At 35.3% G+C, this 22,897-nt stretch overlaps 1 protein-coding gene and 1 long non-coding RNA gene across 3 annotated transcripts in view; one reads left to right on the top strand and one right to left on the bottom strand.

Annotated features, from left to right (window-relative positions):
- Positions 1-296, top strand: part of LOC124411689 — a 15,929-nt gene extending 15,633 nt beyond the window's left edge. Inside the window, exon 3 of the long non-coding RNA XR_006929701.1 lies at positions 286-296. This is a non-coding gene — a long non-coding RNA (uncharacterized LOC124411689). The remainder of the gene's footprint in view (positions 1-285) is intronic.
- The window catches only part of LOC124411688 (protein muscleblind), a 134,692-nt gene that overhangs the window by 36,282 nt on the left and 75,513 nt on the right, over positions 1-22,897 (bottom strand). Inside the window, exons 3-5 of one of the 2 annotated variants that reach the window (XM_046890966.1) lie at positions 15,995-16,165; positions 14,265-14,351; positions 11,489-11,677 (exon numbers count right to left, since the gene is read on the bottom strand). In XM_046890966.1, coding sequence (XP_046746922.1) covers positions 11,489-11,677; positions 14,265-14,351; positions 15,995-16,165 — 447 coding nt within the window. The remainder of the gene's footprint in view (positions 1-11,488; positions 11,678-14,264; positions 14,352-15,994; positions 16,166-22,897) is intronic. The other variant, XR_006929700.1, reaches the window with a different exon arrangement.

The following is a 22,897-nucleotide window of genomic DNA, read 5'->3' as shown; positions in this document are numbered from 1 at the left end:
AGAATCGTTTCGGATACATATTCATTTTTTGTCAAAATCGAGTGGTGCTTCCTTCTAAGAAGAGTGAGAGCGTGGTTAGAGGTTAGGTCAGGTTAGAGCGGGTTATGGTCCTAGGTACTAGGCGCTAGGTACTATGTCAGATACTAGGTGTGTGTGTATATACTAGGTTTTATAAGTAAGGTTTTTTTTTTCGGACGCATAATAATCGTGTGGGCTGATATGTGTACAGACACAAAAGCATCGTGTGTTTGTTACGTTGAAATGTATAATGCGAGATTACATTAGGCACATGTATACGAAATTTGATGTATTTTCTTGTTGTTTTTTTGTCTTTTTTTTTTTTAACGCATGAATAAAAACAATTGTTTACATTGATAAATTCTTCTTCTGTTATTTTCATTACTGTTATTTGTATTATTGTTTACGTCATTGTACAATATGTCGTAGACATCGCACGGGGTGCCTTGTAAAATCGAAAAAAAAAAAAAATTTTAGACAACTGAAGGGAAAAAATTGAAAATAATAGAAAAACAGTTGAGAAAACGACCACGGACGAAAAATAACGTCGAGGCGAAAGGAGAGAATAAAAAATATCTGTCTCGCGCACTCTTTACTATGCTATCAATGGTAGGTATATTCAAATATTTATGGATTTTGAAAAATTCTTGTGTTTAGATATTTGTGTCATATGCATGTATGAATAGTAGTACAAGGTACAAAATTTTATATAATGTGATATAATTTATAAACGAGATACGCAAACACACACATACACACGCATACATAACAGACGCGACATTGATCCTGAGTTGGTGAAACGACGATTTTAAACAGGCACGAGTTATCAATACGAATAGAAGTAGGATTAGGGTAAATAGACGAAGATAGCAAAAATGCGAACGATCCACATTCTGTACAGAGATTTAGAGGCGGAGCGATTAATTATTCTTGAAAATTTTTTTGAAAAAGAGATTGAAACGTACGACAAATTTCTGAAACTTTGATCTAAAATCGAATAACAAGAAAAAAAAAAAACTCTTTCGCAAAATTTGTGAGAAGTAAATCGCTCCCATTTAAGAGAAAGTGAAAGAGAAAAATGTTTCGTGTTTTTTCAAGAATTAGAGAAGGAAGATAAGAAAAAAAAAAATATTTATCGTACGGAAACACAGTGTGGATGATGCAAAGGGGAGACTGGGGGAAAGTGGGAACCTTAAAATTTTTGATATTTCAAAAAATTCGGGACCAAAGTGGGCCCTCTGAAATTTTGTTAAATAACAAAGGATAAAATGAATAATCTGAACTTTGTATAAAATATGAATTATTCAGAAATCATAATTACTCTTAAACATTTTAATCTGATTTTAGGCATTATTTTCTTAAGGGGCCCACTTTGCCCCACTCTCCCCTACTCCGGTTTCTATATCTCTATAATTTTGTGTTTGTCCCTTTAAACTTTGTTTATAATTTCAAATTGGACATTGCAAAATTGTGAATAATACAGCAGCAGCATTAGCAACAGCGGTAGAAGCAACAGCGGATTTGATACGAAATTAGCGCGTACATTTCGCGGGCTATTCGCTTGCGAATGAGAGAAAGAGAGATAGAGAGAGAAGAGAGTCATAAACATATGTTAGTGTGAGTGCGCGCGTGTGTATCTGTGTGCGCAAGAGAAAAAGAGAGAGAAAGAGAAAGAAGAAAATATAGATCACATCGATCGAAGAGGCGCATGCCAATGTTTTAGGCCCCTTGATCGATGAATCGATTCAATTATTAATTGTTTCCCTTACGTTTCGTCATCAAGTCTGATATCTTTTAGCAGTTTTCCCTTTGTTATCTACGCTGTGAATTGCGTTTTGATACGTTTTTTCCTTTTTTTTTTTTTTTTTTTTTTTTCTTTTGTTCTCGATAATATAACGTGTGCGCATGTTTGAATGTGTGCCTATTTTACTAATGATTAATATAATATGTGCACGTGTCGCGGTTCCTATAACAATAGGAGCGTTAAAAAAAACAAATCGATTGTATTTCATTCTCCGACCCTTCTTGCCAGAGGATGAAAAAAGTGACCAAAGAAAAAAACAAACATGTGCAAAAATTATATACATAACAATAATGATAATAATAATAATAATAATAATAATAATAATATTAATATTAATAATAGTAATAACAATCGCATAACATTCAGAATTTGAATTTCATCTTCATCCCTAACAATTGTACATATACACTTACTAATTTCATTACACATGTGCATATTATTATTATTATTATTATTATTATTATTATTATTATTATTATTATTATTATTATTGTTATAATTCGCTTGTTTCGGTGATTGTATTTTTAACGGAAAAACAAAAGATTTTGTAATTGTGACGCGTGTGTTGTTTCTGTTCTCTTATTTTGTTCGCTTGTTTGTTGATTTGGTTATTTTGGTTTTGTTGTTTTTAATATTTTCGGTTTTCCGTGTGTACGATTTGTGTTATTTTTTTTTTTTTTATCGTTGATTTTGTTGTGTTGCTGGTATTTTTTTTTTTGTTTTTTCATTATTTTTTTTTTTTTTTTTTCACACCTGTTCGCTTTGTTAAAATCGATTCGGCTGAAAAGAAAGATCAGTGCAAAATACTACACACACACACAAACACTACATCTAGACGACAACGATATATTGTTATTGTTAGAATCATCTCAATGAACAAACCAATCTTGAAAAATTTTTTACGAGACAAACTGGAGAGAGAGAGAGAGAGAGAAACAAACAAACAATTTACTACAGCAATTTTTTTTTTTCCTCAACAACAATTCTCAAAACGTTTACATTCACGTAATATTGTAGATTCAAGAATGGCTCAATCATTGTATTTCATTTACCCAGGCAATCAAATATTTATACATATACAATATAGTACGGAAAATACCCCCCATCCCCGAAAAAAAAAAAAAAATTGTATTAAAAGAAATTATTTTTAAACAAAGAAAAATTAAGACCCAAATTAGATAAGTATTAATACTCGTATACATAGCACTGAAAATGTGAAAATTTGAAAATTAAACACGTATAATTAGAACATAGCAGAGTTATTTTGTTTTTATCTGTCTTCAATGTATATTTATATAAATACGTATATATACAGGTAAAAAGAAAATGAAAAATAAGTCCTAAATTGGCCTACAATCAATCTGGCAGCGCATGCGGTGTTTTTTTTTTTTTTTTTCTTTTTCCTCTTTCGCATATATAATTACACATCAAGCGCTATCCTTGTCCATATGCAATGTTACGTGATGCAATGCACTCTCTCAATAGGGCCGCAGCAGTACAAGGAGGAAAGCGATTTTCCAAGAATCGGATGCCCGAATAAGTTTATTTATGTTGGTAACAGAAATGATAGAGAACCATTGCATTTGCTACGCGGCCCTATTGAGAGAGTACATTGTACAAACAATAATATTACGTGTACACGTGGCTGCAGAATAAACGAAATTTCAACCTTACGGAAGAAGATTCGAAAAGACAAAAAAACAAATTAACTGTAGAAAATTGGTAAACATAATCAAACGATAACTAATATGTGTACGTATAATAATTAATAAATACGTTACTTGGTGACTATTGTTTTTCTTTAGCCAAGCGATTCCGTTTAGTTGCTATTATTAATTTTACGATTTCCGCAGTGATTTTTACGCTGCAAAGTTACAAAGTTAAGCTGCGTTATAAAAATGCAACACGACTACAATTTCAAGTGTAATAAAATAATCGAGAATAAGAAGCAACGTTTTTGTTTTTTTTTTGTTTTTGTTTTTTTCTCGATGCGACAGATGCCCAGCGAAAAAAAAGGCATTGCAAAAAAAAAAAAAAAAAAAAAAAATTGTTTCTCCGTATATACCATAAATGAATAAATATGTATCAGTTCACATACGTAAACGTACGTATTATGCGATAATATTTCTTTGCGTATGAAATAGGAAGCGTTTGCTGTTGTTGATGTGGATTTTTTTTTTTTCCCGATCTGCAACGGTTAGAAACTCCACTAAGAAAGTAATATTACATCATAATGCACTAATATTTTGTATTTTAATATGCAGTGATATAATACAGATACGCGACAGATTGTATATAACAATAATAATAATAACAACAACAACAATAAGTATGGCAGTTGGAAAAAAGAAAGGTGGAGAAAATCTGAAAGAAAGAGTGAGACAATTGAAAGTGATAAGAAGTGGAAAGAATTTTTTAAACAAGACCAAATTGACGCATTTTTATAATTATATAAAAAAAAGAGTTTGACGTGGAATGTCTCATATGCATGTATGCAAGTATTACATACATTACGTAACTACGTAAATTACGCTTACGAGAATAGCGTATATGAACGTAATTGACGTTATTTGTGTGTCAAATTAAAACGTTTATACTCTGAACCGAATGAAATAATGAAATACGGGCAAAAAAATGTAAAAAAAACTTCCATGCTTTTTTTTTGTTTTTTTGTTTGTTATTACCATCAAAATACGCGAATATCCAAACGTTCGCATTGATTTTTGAATATTTAAATTAATACGTGATATATTTTGCAGCAAACGAAAGCGTAGATCAATTTCAATTGTCAATCAATATTCAATGGGGTATTACGTGATGTAAAAGTGCGGTTATCGAATTGAAAAATTAATAACGACAACGATGAAAAATCACATAAATTCGGAGAAAAAACAATAAAAAAAAAAAAAAAAAAAAAAAAATTCTTTAAACAGAAAAATTGTCAACTATCACAATAAACAGGCAACAGGCAATTATAATATATAATGATATGAATGCAATATTAATAACAACAATTATCGGTTTTCGAGGTGGTTTGTATTATATACGTGTATATATATGTAAATATATGATATATTATGATATATATGTATATACATATATAAGTCGTATATATAATATACGTATGAGTTTAGATACCTGTACGGAGGGTTAAGTGAGTGTAGATTCAATTTTTCAAACCAAACACATAAAAAACAAGGTAATTCCTTCCTCATCCTAAGCGTTAGAAATGACTTGAAAATTTTTCACCATCATTTTTGGTCTTCCGCGTCATCGAGTTTTTCACGTTTTACTTTTCAAGTATAATGGTATCAGTCAATGAAAGCGAGGATGAGAAAAGAGACGGAAAAAGAGAACAAGGTTTGCAGAGTGATAAAAGAGAAGAAACAAAAGAGCAATAAACCGCTGAAATAAAAAAAACCTCAAAGGAAAACTGAAATTTTATGAAATGTAGTTGTTTTTTTCCGCTAAACACGAACATATATGAATATAATATATGTATATTATTAATAATAATAATAATAATAATAATAATAATAATAATAATGAATTGCAATAAATACAGTCTACGCGTTGGTGGTTTGTTTTTAGTTTCAATTATATTCGTTTTATTTGAAATTCCAATCATCATCATCATCATCATAATCATCATAATCAAATTTTCAAAATTTCTTCCTTTTATCTTTCTCACGAGACCCGAACTTCATGTGCGAGTCATCGCATACATCATCATCATCATCATCATCATCATCGTAATAATAATAATTATCTTCATAATTATAATAAAAATTAATCATCTTCGTCATATACCATCATCACAAATTTTATTATTATTAAAGTTTCTTTTTTTTTCCATCGTTGTTCATCATCATCATTATTGTTATATTGTTATTATTATTGTACTGTTATTAATTATATTGATGTTATGGTTGTTATTAATGTTATCATTACTTCTTTACGCAATATTTATTACCACATCAATTTACCGTCATTATCTGATTATTTTATTTAAAATACATATATGTATGTATGTATGCATACATTGTTATCGATTTTTTTTTTTTTTTTTTTTTTTTTTACTTTTCCAATTTATTTCGCATATCTTGTTTTTTCACCTAACGTCCGTTCTCACGATTCCTTCGTTTTTCTCACATTTTATTTTCACCGTTGTTTTTACTTTTGTTGTTGTTGTTGTTGTTGTTGTTGTTGAGATTATTATTTTTGTTACTAGCGATGTCAACGTGAATTTTATTTATATGTATAAATATTATCAAATTATAATTCGTGTTATGAGTGTTGAAGAAAATTAATTCACGTAACAATTGACTTATGAATATTGTATTTGCAGGATTATAACTTTGTGCAATAACCTATTGAATGAATATACATGTATATAAAGAAAAAGAGGTTCAAAATTAAGTAACATTAGTGATAATAATGGTTAGTTTAACAATAATAATAAAAAAAACAACAACAACAACAACAGTAGTAATATTAACAATAATATTATTAAAAATAATAAACAAAAGACAGAAAGAAAAACTGTGACGATATCTTATTATGTATATATATGTATGTGTAACGAAAAAGATATTGAAACGCTTGTGAAAAGTGTGAAAAGTACTTTTCTCTTTTTGTTTTTAGATGTTCGTCGCAGTTTTTTTTGAAATCTTTTTTCTTCTTCCTATTTTCTGGAGAACACGTCAAATCGGGGGATGAAAACGAGTCTCGATCTCTGCCCAGCTCGTTCTACTCCACAAATTGTAGGGAGGTTTAAATATATCGCGTGTCTAATGGCATAAGGTCGTAACGACCAAAAATTTGATTTCACTGGCATAGGGTGTATATTTTTGTTATTTTTTTATTCAACAATTTGTTCTAAAAACCGTTAAAATGCATGTAGATGAATAAAAATCTATCAAGATTCATAAATCATTCTGAAAAAATTCTCGAAGATCAAACCAAAAGATAACCAGAATTGTTGGACAAAGAATTTAGTGGACAAAGGTTTTTATGATTGAATCAGTGGTAGAAGGTCGTATCTATCAGTACATACGATCCTTTGCTCTTAATTAAACTGTTATTCAATTTCAAAGTTTCGGACCATATTTTCATGTTTGAAACGTAGATGCTACGAAAAAAAAAAAAAAAAACACCCTTTTACCTTTTTCGACAACAAAAGGTCGTAAGCGCCATATGCAATTAGAGATGCGATATATATATATATATATATATATATATATATATATATATATATATATATATATATATATATATATATATATATATATCGATTATTCGGCAAGACTCGAGACCCCACCGAGTCTTCTGCTATATATCGGCATCGTCGTAAGAAGTTAAAATATGATTACGTATTATATAATATTTACAACACGTCCTTGTGGCCGATTAAAAATATAATGTGTGTACGTATACCGAGAGTTCTTTTTGAAAGGACCTGCTTATAGCACGCACGATTTAACTTCCTTAATTTCGATTGGCTGACATCCGTGCTCGCAGCCTGAAGCGAACCTCCGCTGACAAGAACAAATTCCCTATATTCGATCGACTGATTGGCAGTCAACCATAACCTCTCGCTCATTAGGAATTGCTGAGTCATTACGCATGGGTCACTCTGCCTACCATGCTAGTAACACTTTTACGAAGTTGGCTACGCTTATAAACTAGACGAGTTTCAACTGTCGATCAGGTTACTTTCAAGAAAAATTCTCGGTATATGATATATCATGTGTACGTGTTGGGTTGAATTAGATTAGATTAGGTTCATGTGTGTATATATTATGTACCTCAGTCCCAACGTTTTCGTGAACTAGATCACGTACACCTTCTTCCCCGATTTCCTTGTCGCTTTTGCAATTATTTTTTTGTACAGAATGTTGTGATGTGTAATTTATATGTAGTTATTCATATTGATATATAATAATGTACTGTATTACGATGCACAGAAAGTTGGATAGATACTGACACCTTCGATATCCTCAAGAATTTTACGCATACCGTGTTGGATGAGCACCGTTTGCACTGCCCGTCGCCGTCGCGCGCCGCAGACTCTCCTCTTTTGTTTTCGGTAGTGCAAACGGTGCTCAACCAACACCGTGAGGCGTAAAAAGCCTAGGGATATCGAACGTCTCAGAATCTATCTAACTCCTACTGTCCAGCTTATAATTTATAAATTTACTGATTCGTTTGCTAAAGGTTACTAATCTTTGTGTATCATATACATACACACTCGCTTTCACACACACACACGCATAAATAATATGCATTTATACTTTTACACACAATTTATAATTACAATTGTTAATACACCAATCGTCGTTGTTCTTGTCATTGTCATGTTTTCGTCGGAATTTTTTTTTTTTCATTTTAAAATTTCCTTTTTTTCAATTATGTTTGCCGGAAAGAAATATATACGTACCTACGATATTCGTTCGCGGATTCAATATTTTTTTCTCATATCCCAATTTCAAGATTCTTTACACATAATTATCACAATGATGAAAATTGATAAAATTAAGATTATCGAATGGAAAAAATAGATTGTGAACTCTCGATTTGGTAGAAAAAAAATTATCTCCACACCCTTTGAGTTTAAATAACGTACAGATTACAGCTTATTGAAAAAATTTAAAACGTAACACCGTTTTCATTACTATCGAATTGCGGAGACGAATGGAATTGCAATGATAATATTTATAACAACAAATGTATATATATGAATACGTGCAAAATTTTTCAAATATAAAGATTTTTTTCACCAACCGAAAAATTAATGCTACGTTCATCTATTTAGGTATTTATTCATTCGTCTGCCTACAACTATCCGTTTATCTACATAAAAATTCGTCACTTCGCCTAACAATTCTGATTTCTTTCTTCGATTACAAAGAGAAAAATTTTCATTTAATCTTACTTCTCTTTCCTATACAACTAATATAGTTTCATGACACTTTACATTTTATGTACTTAGTTGTATATTTATAATAAACAAAAATCACGAATACACAAGGTAATGTATATGTATATAATATATATATAGTCGTGTTCGTTATCATTAAGCACGTATTTCCAAACCATCGTCTATTTTTCTTTCTATAATTTTCACCGATTATCAATTAAACTTCGCATAATAACATTGGAAAAAATTATTATCATTAAAGTGAATAATAATAATAATAATAATAATAGTAACAACAATAACTGTAGTAGTATCGTAATAACCTTGTTGTGATAGCAAACTAAAAATCAATCATATCGCGATAGCATTACCAAGTGTTATTTATGTGTGCAACAAGTCCCGATTATTTACTTTATACGCCTGCAATACTGATTAATATTAAGTAGTAATAATGATAACAATAAATGCAATGATCACAACAGAAAAAATAATAATTGCGACTCAACCGCGATACAATTTTTTTCTTCGATCGTATATCTCAACATACAGTCGTCATCGCGTGGATTTTTTATATACTCGACTCGTTTTCAAATTTGTAAATTATTTCAATTAAATTGACTCAACTAAGTTTGCAAAAATAGAAAGAAATCAATGAATAAATATCCAAAATGAATAAATAGATATATCTAGACGTTGTTTTCTTCCCCTCCGACCAATGAAATCTTTCGGTTTATTTGTAATATACATACGATATACATATATATACATATATATATATATATATATGTATATATATATTCTATAAAATATAGGTACACCCAGTTATTATACGTATATGCCTATCTATATTTATGTGTTAATTACGCGTAGATAAATAACGTGGACGCTGTATGCGAATTGTATTAAATATCTTTCTTCGTCTCTTTGTTCTATTTCTTATGTTCCGTTCTGTTTTTTTTTTTCAAACTTTGATTTTTCACTCCAATTCCTTTGTTTATATAATATCGTTATCGTTATTATCATTAGAATTATCGTTACTGAAGAATTATGCATATTCATATGCTCGTTATTATGATATTTGTATATTTAATCAATTGCATTAATTAGTATATTTAGTAGTCATAGTAATAGTGGTTTCCGTTTATAGTTCATAGTAGATTGTGTGTGTGTATATTATCTATGTGTTATACCACATACTCGATTTGTTTAGTACGTGACTTTATTATTCTTTAATTTTATCGTTTTTCCTTCTGTTTGTATTATATAATCTTTTTAATGTAGTTGCAGGAATAGTATAGTAGTAGTAGTAGTAGTAGTAGTAGTAGTAGTAGTAGTTGTTTTTTTTTTTTTTTCTTTTCATCCTCATTTTCATTTTTCATTCGCGTTGTTATTATTATACAGAATAATGGTAATTTTTTAAATTTATTTTTCGTTTTGTATCATTTCAAATTGTTTGACATATAAGTTAAGGATATTATTATTATATATATATATATATATGTAAACGTCAAACCTTGTATATATACATACATATATATTTATACATGTATAATAAACATCAGGTATATATTATATTCGTTTAACGTTTCGTGTATGTACCTATATATTCATGGCATTTCGTGCCATAGCTTTAACGACCGACGTCAAATTCTCCAGACAATCCCCAATATGATCCTGGCTATACCGTTCAATTTTTATTTTCTTTGTTTTTTCGCTTTTACGTAATTATGCCAAATCTCCGAAACGTTGTCACGTTATTTTTGTTCTTCATCGATAGCTTATATTTAACAACGATTTTGAAAGCTTAAAAAAATTTGGTATCCTCACATTTTCGATCGCAGGTGTTTTTTTTCTCTCTTTTTTTCACGAAATTGGTTTACATTCATTGATAGAAGATAAATTGTATCGTTTAGATTTTATCAGTCGGTGTATTTACGTGTGAATTGAAGAAAAATCGAGGGATACAAAAGAGCATCGCGGTCAGAGAGATGAGAGAAAAACAAGTGACAAGTTACACTTACACAATCGATTCTCGAAATTACAACACCGTTGAATCGATTCATTCGAAAGACAAAATTCCATTCGATTTCCACACTTTTTTTTAGAGAATAAAGAAAAAGACAAGAGGGATAGGCTGGATTTTACTGATCAGTCGAGAGAGCGTAAGCAGAAAAAAAAAAAAAAAAAAAAAAAAAAACCCAAAACAAAAAAAACCGTGGAACGTATTTTTTGATATTGGCACAATAATATAAAAATAATGGACGAAATCAGCGAGGGTCCGCAGAGTTTCGAAGACGTCGGTAGTTTCGCATTCGGATTACATGGATGTATATATATATATATATGTATGTAGGCATGTATATGTATATATATACGTAGGTATAATATAGGGGGTTGGGGTTGGGGTTGGGGGTGGTGATATAACATGGAGAGAGAGAGAGAGATTAGTAATAGGCGTGGACGTAGACGAGGTTATGGAGAGGATGGTGGTGGTGGTGGTGATGGTGGTGGTGGGGGTTGTGGATTGGAGTGCAAACGGAGGTAGTTATCGTCGTCGGGGAGGGGGAAATGGATCCAGAGACGGGCGACACCTGGTTCGGGGGACCGGTCCCCGGGTTTACTTGGTAAACGGCGGTGGTTGGGGGGCCGCCGCCTCCGCCGCCCCCGCCGTTCATTTGGGGGCACTGGGGGGGCGGGGCCCCGTGCTGCCCGGCGTGTTGGTGAAGGTAGTTTGGTGGTAGACATACCTCGAGTCGATCGCTCCTTGGCATTTTCTGGGGTACGGCGACCGTCTGCGGAACTACGCCAAGCGGACTTCCGACGCCCCCCGTTGGGTCGGCTGGACCCATTATCGCTGGCATTATGGGGCCAGGCGCGAAGTACGGGCTGTACGTGCTACCAACCTGCGGCATTCCTGTCAGGTACGGATTCGTCGCCTGTTGACACAAATTCGTAACAAAGAAACGAAAAAGTAAAAAACAAAGGAAACGAACGGAAACGAAAAAACGATTATTCCTTTTTATCATACGTACTAGAATGCGTAGGTTATATATTATTTGTATTGATTTTGTATGTGTATGGCGGATGATAATGATTATACTGAAAGTTTTCTGTGAAAATCACCGCTCAACCTTAGCAGATAGAAAACCGAACCTAGTCTACCTACACCGTGTATCGCGACATAGTTAAAATGTAGCTACATTTTTTTCACGCTCGTTGAAACAAAGCTACTATTCGTATTGCTGCGTAGTTTGGATGTAGCTGCGTCTTCCAGTGCCGCACCATTAGAATGGAGCTACATTTTATATGGTTAAATACTTGAAATGCAGCTACATTTTTTCACATTCATTGAAACAAAGCTACTATTCGTATTGCTGTGTAGTTTGGATGTAGCTGCGTCTTGCAGCACCGTATTATTAGAATGGAGCTACATTTTATATGGTCAAATACTTGAAATGCAGCTACATTTTTTCACACTCGTTGAAACAAAGCTACTATTCGTATTGCTGTGTAGTTTGGATGTAGCTGCGTCTTGCAGCGCCGTACCATTAGAATGGAGTTACATTTTATATGGTCAAATACTTCGAATGCAGCTACATTTTTTCAAGTACCCATTTGGAATGTAGATACTAGCTGTAACGCTACATAGTTCAAATGTAGTTACATTTTTTCATACTCGTTAAAACAAAGCTACTATTTGTATTGCTGCGTCTTGCAGTGCTATACCATTAGAATGGAGCTACATTTTATATGGTCAAATACATGAAATGTATTTCATACTTAATTATGCTACGTAGTTCAAATGTGGTTGCACTTTTATATTGTCACGATAGATGAAATGCGGTTGTATTTTCTATCGCTGCATAGTTCAAATGTAGCTTTGGTATTGCTGCTGACGTCGAGCGGCGAGTTTCGCATAAACTCCCGGTATGTGATAACTTCTGGTCTAGCAGATAATTGTGATGATCATTGCTATTTTTATTCTCTTTCGGAAATAATGAAAAATAATTACTAACACCAAAGAAAGAACAAAAAGAACAACAAAAACGAGAATAGGTGAATTTTTTTGATTTGCATATTTATAATATTAACGTTTTGGTAGAAAGAAGAGGAAAGGAAACAAAAAAAAAAAAAAAAAAAAAAAAAAGAAACGTGAAACAGACCAAACAACAACATAAATCTGAACCCACTTGGTTTTTCGAAGTCTCAAAATGTTCTTATTCTTCTTTCCTTATCTTCATTTTTGATGTTTAAAATGAAAATATACAATCGACTATGTTGCACACTGACTATTCTGTTCCAAAATTTGACAAAATTTCCGATCAAAATCACAATGATCAACCATTTTTGTTAAACTAACGATCACATGAAATTTTTGGTCATTATTTTTGTTCTCGAAATCAATTTTATTGCAGCAAGGTCCAAAGAAAAAAAAATTATGGAACAAAAATATCAAAGTCACGAATATTGTATTTTGAAGTTCAGTTTTAACCAGTTGTGATATTCGGTTTTGAAAAATATGATGCGGATCTTCGATATTTCTCCAATGTATGAGTCGACAACCTAATATCCTGACATCGATATATATATATATATATATATATATATATATATATATATATATATATATATATATGATACGACATTATAAATATGTATGTAAATAATAATATACGTCAGTGTAATACAGAGTTTGAATGGAAAAAAAGAATAAAAAAAAAAAAAAAAAAAAAAAAAAACATCGTGTAGTATAATGTTATATAGATTTTGAAAAGCTTTACGCAACTATAATAGAATAGACGAGCTATTTACCACAGCGTTGGAATAATATACATTCGCTCATGCAATTGCTATGACTACAACTACGATATATAATATGTGCGGCTGTTGAAATACTAAATGAAAAAAATGACAATGGAACAATCTTAAAACGTCCAAATAAAGACGTTCCTTTTTTCCCAAGTGTAAAAACTCAATGAAATAAAATCAAATTAAATGGAAAGAGAACGGGTGAAATTGGAGACAGGAAAAAAAAGCAAAAAACTATTTTGAAAAAAACCGACCAACTAATCTGCACGATTAATGCAGCATCTTACGGACATGCTCCTAATAAGATTTACAGTAGCCTCCCGTCATTGTCCCGCTCTTATCATTCCCAAACAAAAATGACGAGGAAATTTCTCCCCCGCGCCAAAAAAAAAGCGTGATATACCCATGATTCTGCGTTTAGCAAGGTTGAGAATTTATTCTCAGGTGCAATTTCCCTTATTATGCATTATCCCGAAAAGCGGATAGTTATAAAGAGGCTACCGTATGTTCCACTAGTTCTACCGCCGTTCTCTTTCCATTTTATCACAAGTATGCATATTTTGATAGGCTTTTCATACAAAAGTGACCGAAATAAAAAAAAAAATAAAAAATTGAATATATTTTTACATTTTTTAAAGAAACAAATGAGCAACAAAATAATGAGAAAAAAAAGGGTAACGAATTTAGTGAAAGCCAACCAAAACCAGGAGTTACCATAAAGGCGTGGGTAGCGAGGAGCTGTTGCTGGATTTGCTGTTGGAGATGATGATGGTGTGACGAAGGAGGTGGTGCAGTCACCTCCTGCTTTTTGTTTCATATCACCAATAGGTAGAGGTAGTAGGTAGTAGGTTCATTGCACACGCGCGTTATTGCGGTGCATGGGCACGTTCATTGCGTAGGTACGTAGGTAGTAGAGAAGAAGGTCAACACACCAACAACCAACCACATTCGAGCGAGCGCGCCAACACAGCGACAACATGGGGGACAGACAGACAGGCGGTACGTACCGGGTGTAGTATTTATTTACTCATCATCATTAATATCACTGATCTGTTAGTCCATCAATTACCAATTAATTATTATTCATAGCTATTACAGCACCGTTATTAAAGTAATGATTCTACGGATAATCCCTCTTTCTATCTGCAAAACTCACCGACGATTAATTGCCACAATTGATCCTACGATAATCACTCTACATTAGTACATTCTTTCAACAATTTTGTTTTTTATACAAAGGTATAATAAAGCGAGAGAGAGAGAGAGATGACCATAACAGATCAGTGCACAACAGTAAAGAATTTATCGTGAATTTGAGCTACGTGGCAATGCGTTGCAACGTGTAATGATGAGCTAGGTTATGTTCAAGAGCCTACCGAGCCACTTGACAGTTATCGTGTTTCTTCGATATTCAATTGTACACTGTATATCGATTATATTGGTATATTTATTGATATATAATAAATGCTGAAGGTCCGCTACGGGGTGCAAGACAGAGATCATAGCATTAATGAAAACCATCCTCAAGGAGATTATATAGAGACACCTTTGGATTAAAATGAATTCGGTTAAGGTTTTTAAAATTGTTCCGAAATTCGTTCATATCTGTTCATTTTTTTATCTCCCATCGTTTAAGTTGAGAAATGTTCAATTGATTGAAAGAAAACGGAGCAAACAAAAAAAAAAAAGAAAAAACCGATCTGTATCTCCGAGAAAATGTTTTTCTTACGTACGTTTATCATTGTTTCAGGTTTAAATTGATGATATTAGACACTTATAAATGGTGAAAATGAAGAAGTGAAAAATATCTATTATAGCTAAGAGAAACAAAAAAAAAAAAAAAAAAAAAACCAATAACAAGAGAGCGGGAGCAACATTGACGAAACATGCGGCGTGCTAATTCTTCATTCAAATAATAATACTAATAAAAATATTGTATGTAATTTTGTGTTCTTTCCTTCCTTTTCTTTCCGTTTTTTTTTTCTTTCTCTTTTTCTTTTATGAGGCTTAAAAAACTGTATATTAAGCACAAAAATTATTTCTGCTTTATATGATAAAGTAGAAAAATACATACAACGAAGAGGGATTATTTAGAATTCATTAGTTCAATTATTGTTACTACTTTAATCGACGCATGGATGTAGAGAGGAAAAAAGAAACGAAGAAACAAAAAAATACATTGAAGAAAAAAAAAAAAAATTTTTTTTCACTACGGTTTGAATTAAAACAAAACAACACACACAGATGATGAGGAACGAAATCAGCACTCTAAGCTTGTTTATAATACTACAGGTGTGGAAGTGAATAAGAAAAACAAATACATTTGAAAAAAGAAATGAAAGTATGATGTGGGTGGCATTTTTAAATGACCGAACATATAATCCACCCCGCGGTATTATTGTGTAAATATAAGAAGTGATATCGAGAGACGGAGAGCAACATACCACAGCGGGCACCTGGCCTGGTACTAAGGTCTGTCCTGGTGTAAGGCCCATCTGTTGCATCAGGGCGTTTTTCAACGCGAGATGATTCCGACCGTTGATTAATAACTGGTCTTTAAGATGCTGTGGCGGATGGAAGTACTTGCACGGTGGTTTCTCTCTGTTACATCGACCCTGGATAACAAGAAAAAGAAAATATGCTTGATTAATCTTGTCTCGGCAGCAGATCAGTCATCATTGATAACAGTTATGGTGAGGAAAAGACACGCGATGGTCATTACGAGATGGGGTTTATGCTTAAAAAGTCACAACAACTTTACCCGAGTTGAACATCATCAGTTTTTTTCATTTCGTGATTTGTTTTAGTATTTAAAAAAACATAACACGCGTATTTTTTCGCCGTCTAGTCAGCCTTGCAAGGGGTTAAAACCACCCCCGATATTTACCTTCCAAAATCAAATTTTTCAAGGAATTCTCCACCATGAGATTATTTTTGTTTGAACAAATCGATTAAACACTGTTTACTGTAAACAGACGATAATATGCGCAGTATTTTTTTTATCCTCGAGAGTTGTTCCCAGATTTTAACCTCTTAAGGGGCCCAATATTTTTTGATATCCCATAACATATCACAGAATGAATAATATCGGTGATATGTATTTAGGACACTTTCCTCGTTAGCGTAACTCTAAAGCTAACTGCATGAAAAATACGAAATTTCATCAGCCTGCAGACGGAAAACGCTTTTCGCGAGAGGCGATGAGGAAAAAAAAAAGAAGAATCTCGTCGTCTTCGTCATCCAATATCGTTGAAGCGTCGCGGATGCTTATGAGACCCGCGCTAATTAGACCTTAACAATATTAGTTCAGGCAAAACGCCATCGCCCGAGGATGAGAGGAGGAAGAGGAAGAGTCTGGAGTCCTTGCACGTCCTTCGCTGCCGCGGATCAAGTCAGCACTGCGTATAATCGCGACCCTTAATTTCACCAAATGCTTTCCACGTTATGGTCACGGTGACCCCGATGCTTATCAACCCCAGACGTCGTCAAATATATTCCTCTAATTAAGCGGAGGGCCAGCGTGAGTTACGTCAAGTTAGATTAGGTTAGGTCAAAGTTGGCTTACAATTTTGCGCCACTGAAGCTCAAAATTCACCTCTTCGGAATGAGAATAAAACCCCAAATACGCTCCGCATCCTTAAACTAATCGCAAAAAAACTTGGGATTGCAATTTCGATACTATTTCAATCGCTGAGAATAATCTGGGCATTTTGCTTCTGCGATACTCTACTTTTCTTCCCCGTGAAAATGAGGAAATTTATAAATAAAAACTCACCTATATAGCTCATTGTCTCTCTTGCTTGTCACCTTGATCTATATTTTGAGCTGCACACACTCAAATCACAAACATTCTAAGTCACAGAAAATTACCAACATTTCAGCCCCCCCACACACACACACACACGCACACTACACACAAATCACGAACGCCAGTATTTTTTAATTTTTTAAACCATTGGGTATAGGCCACGAACGCCAGTATTATATTGATCGATTGGCGTGTTTTGTTTCTACACGGCAATATTACAGGTACGTGTTCACACCGCGGCGGACCGGTAAGAACTGAACTCCTTACGCTCGGTTCTTAGATTCCCGATTTTGCCATCTGCAGAGGTGCTGACCTCTGTATACAGCGAGAACTACACAAAAAAAAAAAACAACAACAACAGCTCTGACACAAGTGTTTGAGACGAGTCGTGCCACAGCATGTTCCCTTATTCCATTCTCATGTGTACACAGGTGTTGTGAGACATCTTTTACGATTCATTCGAAGAAAGCGAGTCGACCCTCATCAGTGAGGGTTTCAATCGTAACTGAACTCAAATGTTCTTCAATATGTGTGATATGATAAATGTAGTCCTTTATCCTAAGGTTTAGTCGGCATTGAAATTCAAACTTTGAATAAGTTGTTCATCTTTTTCTTCTCATTTTTCATTACTTTTTTCTCTTTTGCATGTTTATTGACTGGGGTGCCTTCTTCTGATTTCTTCATTTTTTCAACTTGCTCATTATTCTCTCAATCTGTTTCATAATAATTTCGTTTTTTTCTTCTCTTTATCCTCTTCTAGGTGTTCATCATCTTCGTTGCCTTCGGTTGATTCGTTAACCTCTGTATGTTCTTCAACACGTTAATCATCCTGAAGCATCTTCTAATTGTGATTTGTAACCCTCGATTTCTATCCTCTCTTCATCTTCGTCTACGTCTACATGTTCGTCATCTTCGGCATTTTGTCGAATTCGTTACCATCCCAAATCTCCCGGATTTTAAACCAGTTCTCCACCTTTTCCTGCATCTTCTCGATCTTATTTTAGATCTCCCGCCTCTCACACCCCGGCGTATTTCCATCCGTGCCCAAAGTTATCAGCATTCGACCCTAGCCAAGAAGAGATGGGATAGCCCTGGACTTTGGCGTAATAGATGGGATGGGCGAAGCCGCGGAGGAGGAGGATCCGAACACAAGGGGCGGTTCGAGAATCGATGTAAGAAAACCGATTTCAAGTCAGTGTCATCAAAGCACGAGGTGGGGGCTGGCCATTTGACTGTCGAACGATGTGTCACCTCGGCACGACGTGGTGCAGCATGGATGGGCATCACCGAGGCCGAGATGCGGAGGGGGTGGCTAATACACGATCCTTCAGCGGGGTGCTAACCCCACTTTATAACCGCGCCTCGTCTCCCGGGAAGAAGAAGGCAACGCAGGGACCTGGAGAGATCTACTCCTAGGATCTCTTCTCGGCACGCGAGGTTGAGATAGAGGGCGAGATGCGGGGAACGAGGAACGGGGAACGGGGAACGGGCGTAAGGGGTTACCTGGAAGATTACTAGGATTTGCGAAGAGATTTGCATATCGATTCCAACCCCCACCCCCCGCAATGGGGCGTCAGCAACGAACCTAGTCCAAGATCATCTCGGCTGTGTCTTCTTCTGCTTTCATGGATCGGAGAAAATCGCGATCCTGCTTCAGTTTTCGCTTCGTACTACCAAGGACAAGTAGGAGAAAATGGAGGACCTTCGACGTCTAATGCGCGTTCACTTTTTGACCCCCCTTAGCTGCTTCTTCTCAAAATGAACACTATTCAAAGAAAGGAGAGAGGGGACAAGGTTCGGGGTGATCGATCTTGCTTCCAATTATCGACACGTCTACGTGGTTAATTGAACCCGCATCTCTTCGTTGCTCAGGGGTCGAACTTCATCTCCGTTCAAGAAAAGAAAAGAAACACCCGGTCCCGTCTTCCGTTTTTCACTCACCACATAAGGCTGATGGTGATGATCAACAGTCAGCCGAGCGAGGCGCCACTCTACTCTTCTCAGAGCTGGTCAATGAGATAGTGACGAATAAAGTCTTGTCTGGTAAGGATGAAGAAGAAAAGATGAGCCTGTCTCTGTTAAAAAGCGACCCAGTTCTCGAGTCTTGATGATCAGGCATAGGGAGCCTGTCTGTGCATGGTCACTGAAATAAGCTCTTCTCCGTTCTCTCACAGGAGGCAACTCATCTGACTGACCAATTAACAATAGAGTGCAATTTTCTCCATCTATCTTCTTTTTCTCATGGTTTGAAAGGTTTGGAGTCGAGAAAACGAGTTTCTTGCATCACCGAGTCGACTCAAGTCCGGGAAAGCTTTCCAAGAGAAAGGATTTGCGTTCCAGAAATCTTGTTCTTCTCTTCATCGACATTTCTATAATCTAAAACTTCAATCATCCCTTTATTCGATATATATCCATTCATCCTGTTTCTTGTTGACAACGTAAGACATGAAATAAAAGAGTACTCGAGTAAAAAGTTTTCAGTTCATTTTCGTTTTCACGGCACAGTAAAAGCGACATCCAGGATCAGGTTGGCGTACCGCAGTTCGCGTGACTAGAACTAATTTTGCACCGTCCGCATCACTGCAGGCTTCACTCCCTCCCTCCCTCTCCCTGTTTTAAACACAACTTTATGGGCCAGCACCAGCAGCAACCAGCAGGCAGGCTCATTTAGCGGTATGGATACGTTTGTTTAATCGAATCCAGAGCCTGGCCAGGTAGTAACTAGCTAACTAGCTGGCGTGGAAGCTAGGAACCGCAATTCCACGGGCTTGATGACTAAAATTCGTTCATCAATAGCAGAAGATCAAAATTATGACTCATGAGACCGACTGAATACCTTATGATGCTTTTGCACGATCATCAAAATAGCTTTCCTGATTTTTTGTTTGTTCCTTGCTTAAGTTATCTTCAGCTGTTCAAGTTCAAGTTAAAATATAAATCATGCTAAGACTGTTCACTTGCTGACAAATCACCAAGTTAGAACTTTGAATAACAAGGAAGAGGTTGAAGTAAACCTCAGCGATTATTCAGGTTACCTTTAAGTGTAAGAAGTACCGATTAAAAAGTTGGAAAAAGTCTGTCTTGATGATCATCAATAACTATGACACGGATTCTATTCTGAACCATCCAAAACTGCGTTTTTCCAAGACTTAGGGTCTTCAGAAGTTTTTCGAAAGATTCTGGTTCTCGACGCTGACCTTTACCAGCTATCTTTATTGTCTTCTCAAATATCACAACCTGAATGTCACTAGCAGAGTAAGTTGTAAAAATTTTCAGGGCTTTATTATTATCACGGGGATGAACCCCCGTGACCATTTGATAAGTAAATGGTTTAACAATGTTCGGTAGGCCAAGCATACCAAAGCATATAATTAGTTTCCGAAATCCCCTCGTTCAGAAGTCGCGAACATGGGTAATTGACCGGCTTTCGATTGCCGCCGATAATGCGGTGTCATTAGCGATTGGCGCGGGCAGCCGGCATCAACGCTCATTACCTGGCCGATCACCTGCTGTCCGACCAGCTGTTGGCTTGTTCTACTTGCCCGGAACCGAGCAACTGTAGAGACTGGTTTCAGAGTGGCGCAGCAGTGTAAGTGCGTACCGAGAGTAAGTGAGTTGGTCTCGCTCTCTGCTTCTTTCTTAAATCTTGAAATAACAACAAACATTGCCGAAAGATATTCGCAGCGGTTTCTATTTTTTCTATTTTTAAATTTAGATCTACGGCATAAGAAAATTTGTATTTTGCCAATGAGCGAAGGGACTCAATTTGTTCAATCCTGGCAGTCATAAGCTCCAACCATTTGGCGTATCTCTTATTTTTGTAAACTGTCTGGACCATAAAGGACCTTGAGCCGTTATTCTTATCGATAAAATTCAATCTTTCACCCTTCCTCCCTCCCTTATTTTAACTAACTATTTAAGTTTCAGTAACAAGTAGTTATTAATAGATAGACTACTGTTATTCTGTGATTCACGCTTGTTTATTTACTAATTTCTAAATTATATAATTTATATCCTCAACAGTCCAGAAACGCTAGATGATTAACGTCGAAATCGGAATACGTGGATCCCAAAAGGAATTGAATGTAACCAGTCAGAATCACTTTGTCATAGAAATACAAGCTAAGTTTGCCGCCTGTGAACACTTGCTTTTTTTATTCGGAATGAAAAAAAAATGAGATTTTCATAAATGGTAAACTTTGATTGTAATTCGATTTCGAAGGGATTGCAAGAAGTTTCAAAGAAATTCACGCAGGATCCGCATACTCTGGAATCAATATCTAGCGCACCTCGACTATAACGGATTTTGTCAATTCATCTTGTCCGAGGCTTGCCAAGGCATAATTAAATGCATCAAATCAAATCAATGGATCTCTCTCCCTCCGTCTCCCTCTCAGTTTTTTACCCTCTCTTGGAGAGGGAGGGCTGCTTCCCTCCTCGCTTTTCTGCGCCGTTGGTGACCCCAGGTGCGCGGCAGCACCGTGCGACCACCTGCTGCTATCAGGCGATACGGTTCCCCTCTCCTCTACAACGGAACAAGGGGTGCAGAACAAACGCCCCACGTGAATTTCGCGCACAAGCTGTACCCTCGCCATTTTACACATATTTTTCTTTCGTTCCTTTTTACATAACGTTCTTTCCCCCTTTTTTCTTTCTTCTGTATAATTCCCTTATTTCATCACAGCACAGCACAGGCCGGGCTATAAATGTGCAGAATATTGCGAACCGGAAGTGTAGTTGCCACGCGGGGGTCATACAATGCCGCCACTTCCGCTCCCCTTTATTAGTTGCTCCCTCCGCGGTCGGTGCTTAAGCCTATTGCTACCGCTACTCATCGTTTTTGCTCGTGTCCCTCTCTCTTCCTCCTTCTCCCGCTAACCCTGCATGCGAAAATGGTATACGGCTGGTTCAAAACGAAAATCCGCAAAAACAATTGATGCTCACTGAAAAGTCAAAAAGTAAAAGCTGCTCACTGTTCCTCGCGTGAAAGAGGAAAAATTTTATTACCCTCGATGCAAAAAGTTTCTCTGAAACTTCGCCTTTTTATCGTGAATGTTATTTCATCAACCCTTCGTTGTATCGTCCGTAACTAAAGCTCGTGCATATCATGTATGCGCACAAAGGCGTATATAATACCTTGGTGCGTGCGTACGTGCGTGCGTGCGGGCGTGCGTGCGTGCAAGAGTTGGTTAATTGAATCGAGGTGGAGAAGCACGAGGTCAGCGATATATCTAACAATTCACCAACTCTACCTTAATACTTCTCGGTGTAAACAGAACGTAGAGAAGGCGTCACGCGAAAGCAAGGAAGTGGCGAGGATTTTTCATACCCGGTGAGATTAGAATTGAGAATGCGAGGGGTTACGAAACTGGTTGATCAATCGTATTTGAAACGAGGAACGTTGTGACGAATTCTGCGGTGATTTTATTGCTATTGCCCCTGCAGGGTGGAAGAATTAGATAATTTAGTATTTTTGCACATGTAGTTACGGATAAGCGTATTCGCAATTTTTACGGATCTTAGCGTAAGATTGTAATCT

This window comes from Diprion similis, chromosome 10, assembly GCF_021155765.1.
Source record: "Diprion similis isolate iyDipSimi1 chromosome 10, iyDipSimi1.1, whole genome shotgun sequence".
Lineage (NCBI taxonomy): Eukaryota > Metazoa > Arthropoda > Insecta > Hymenoptera > Diprionidae > Diprion > Diprion similis.
This window is presented reverse-complemented; position numbering and strand designations above follow the sequence as displayed.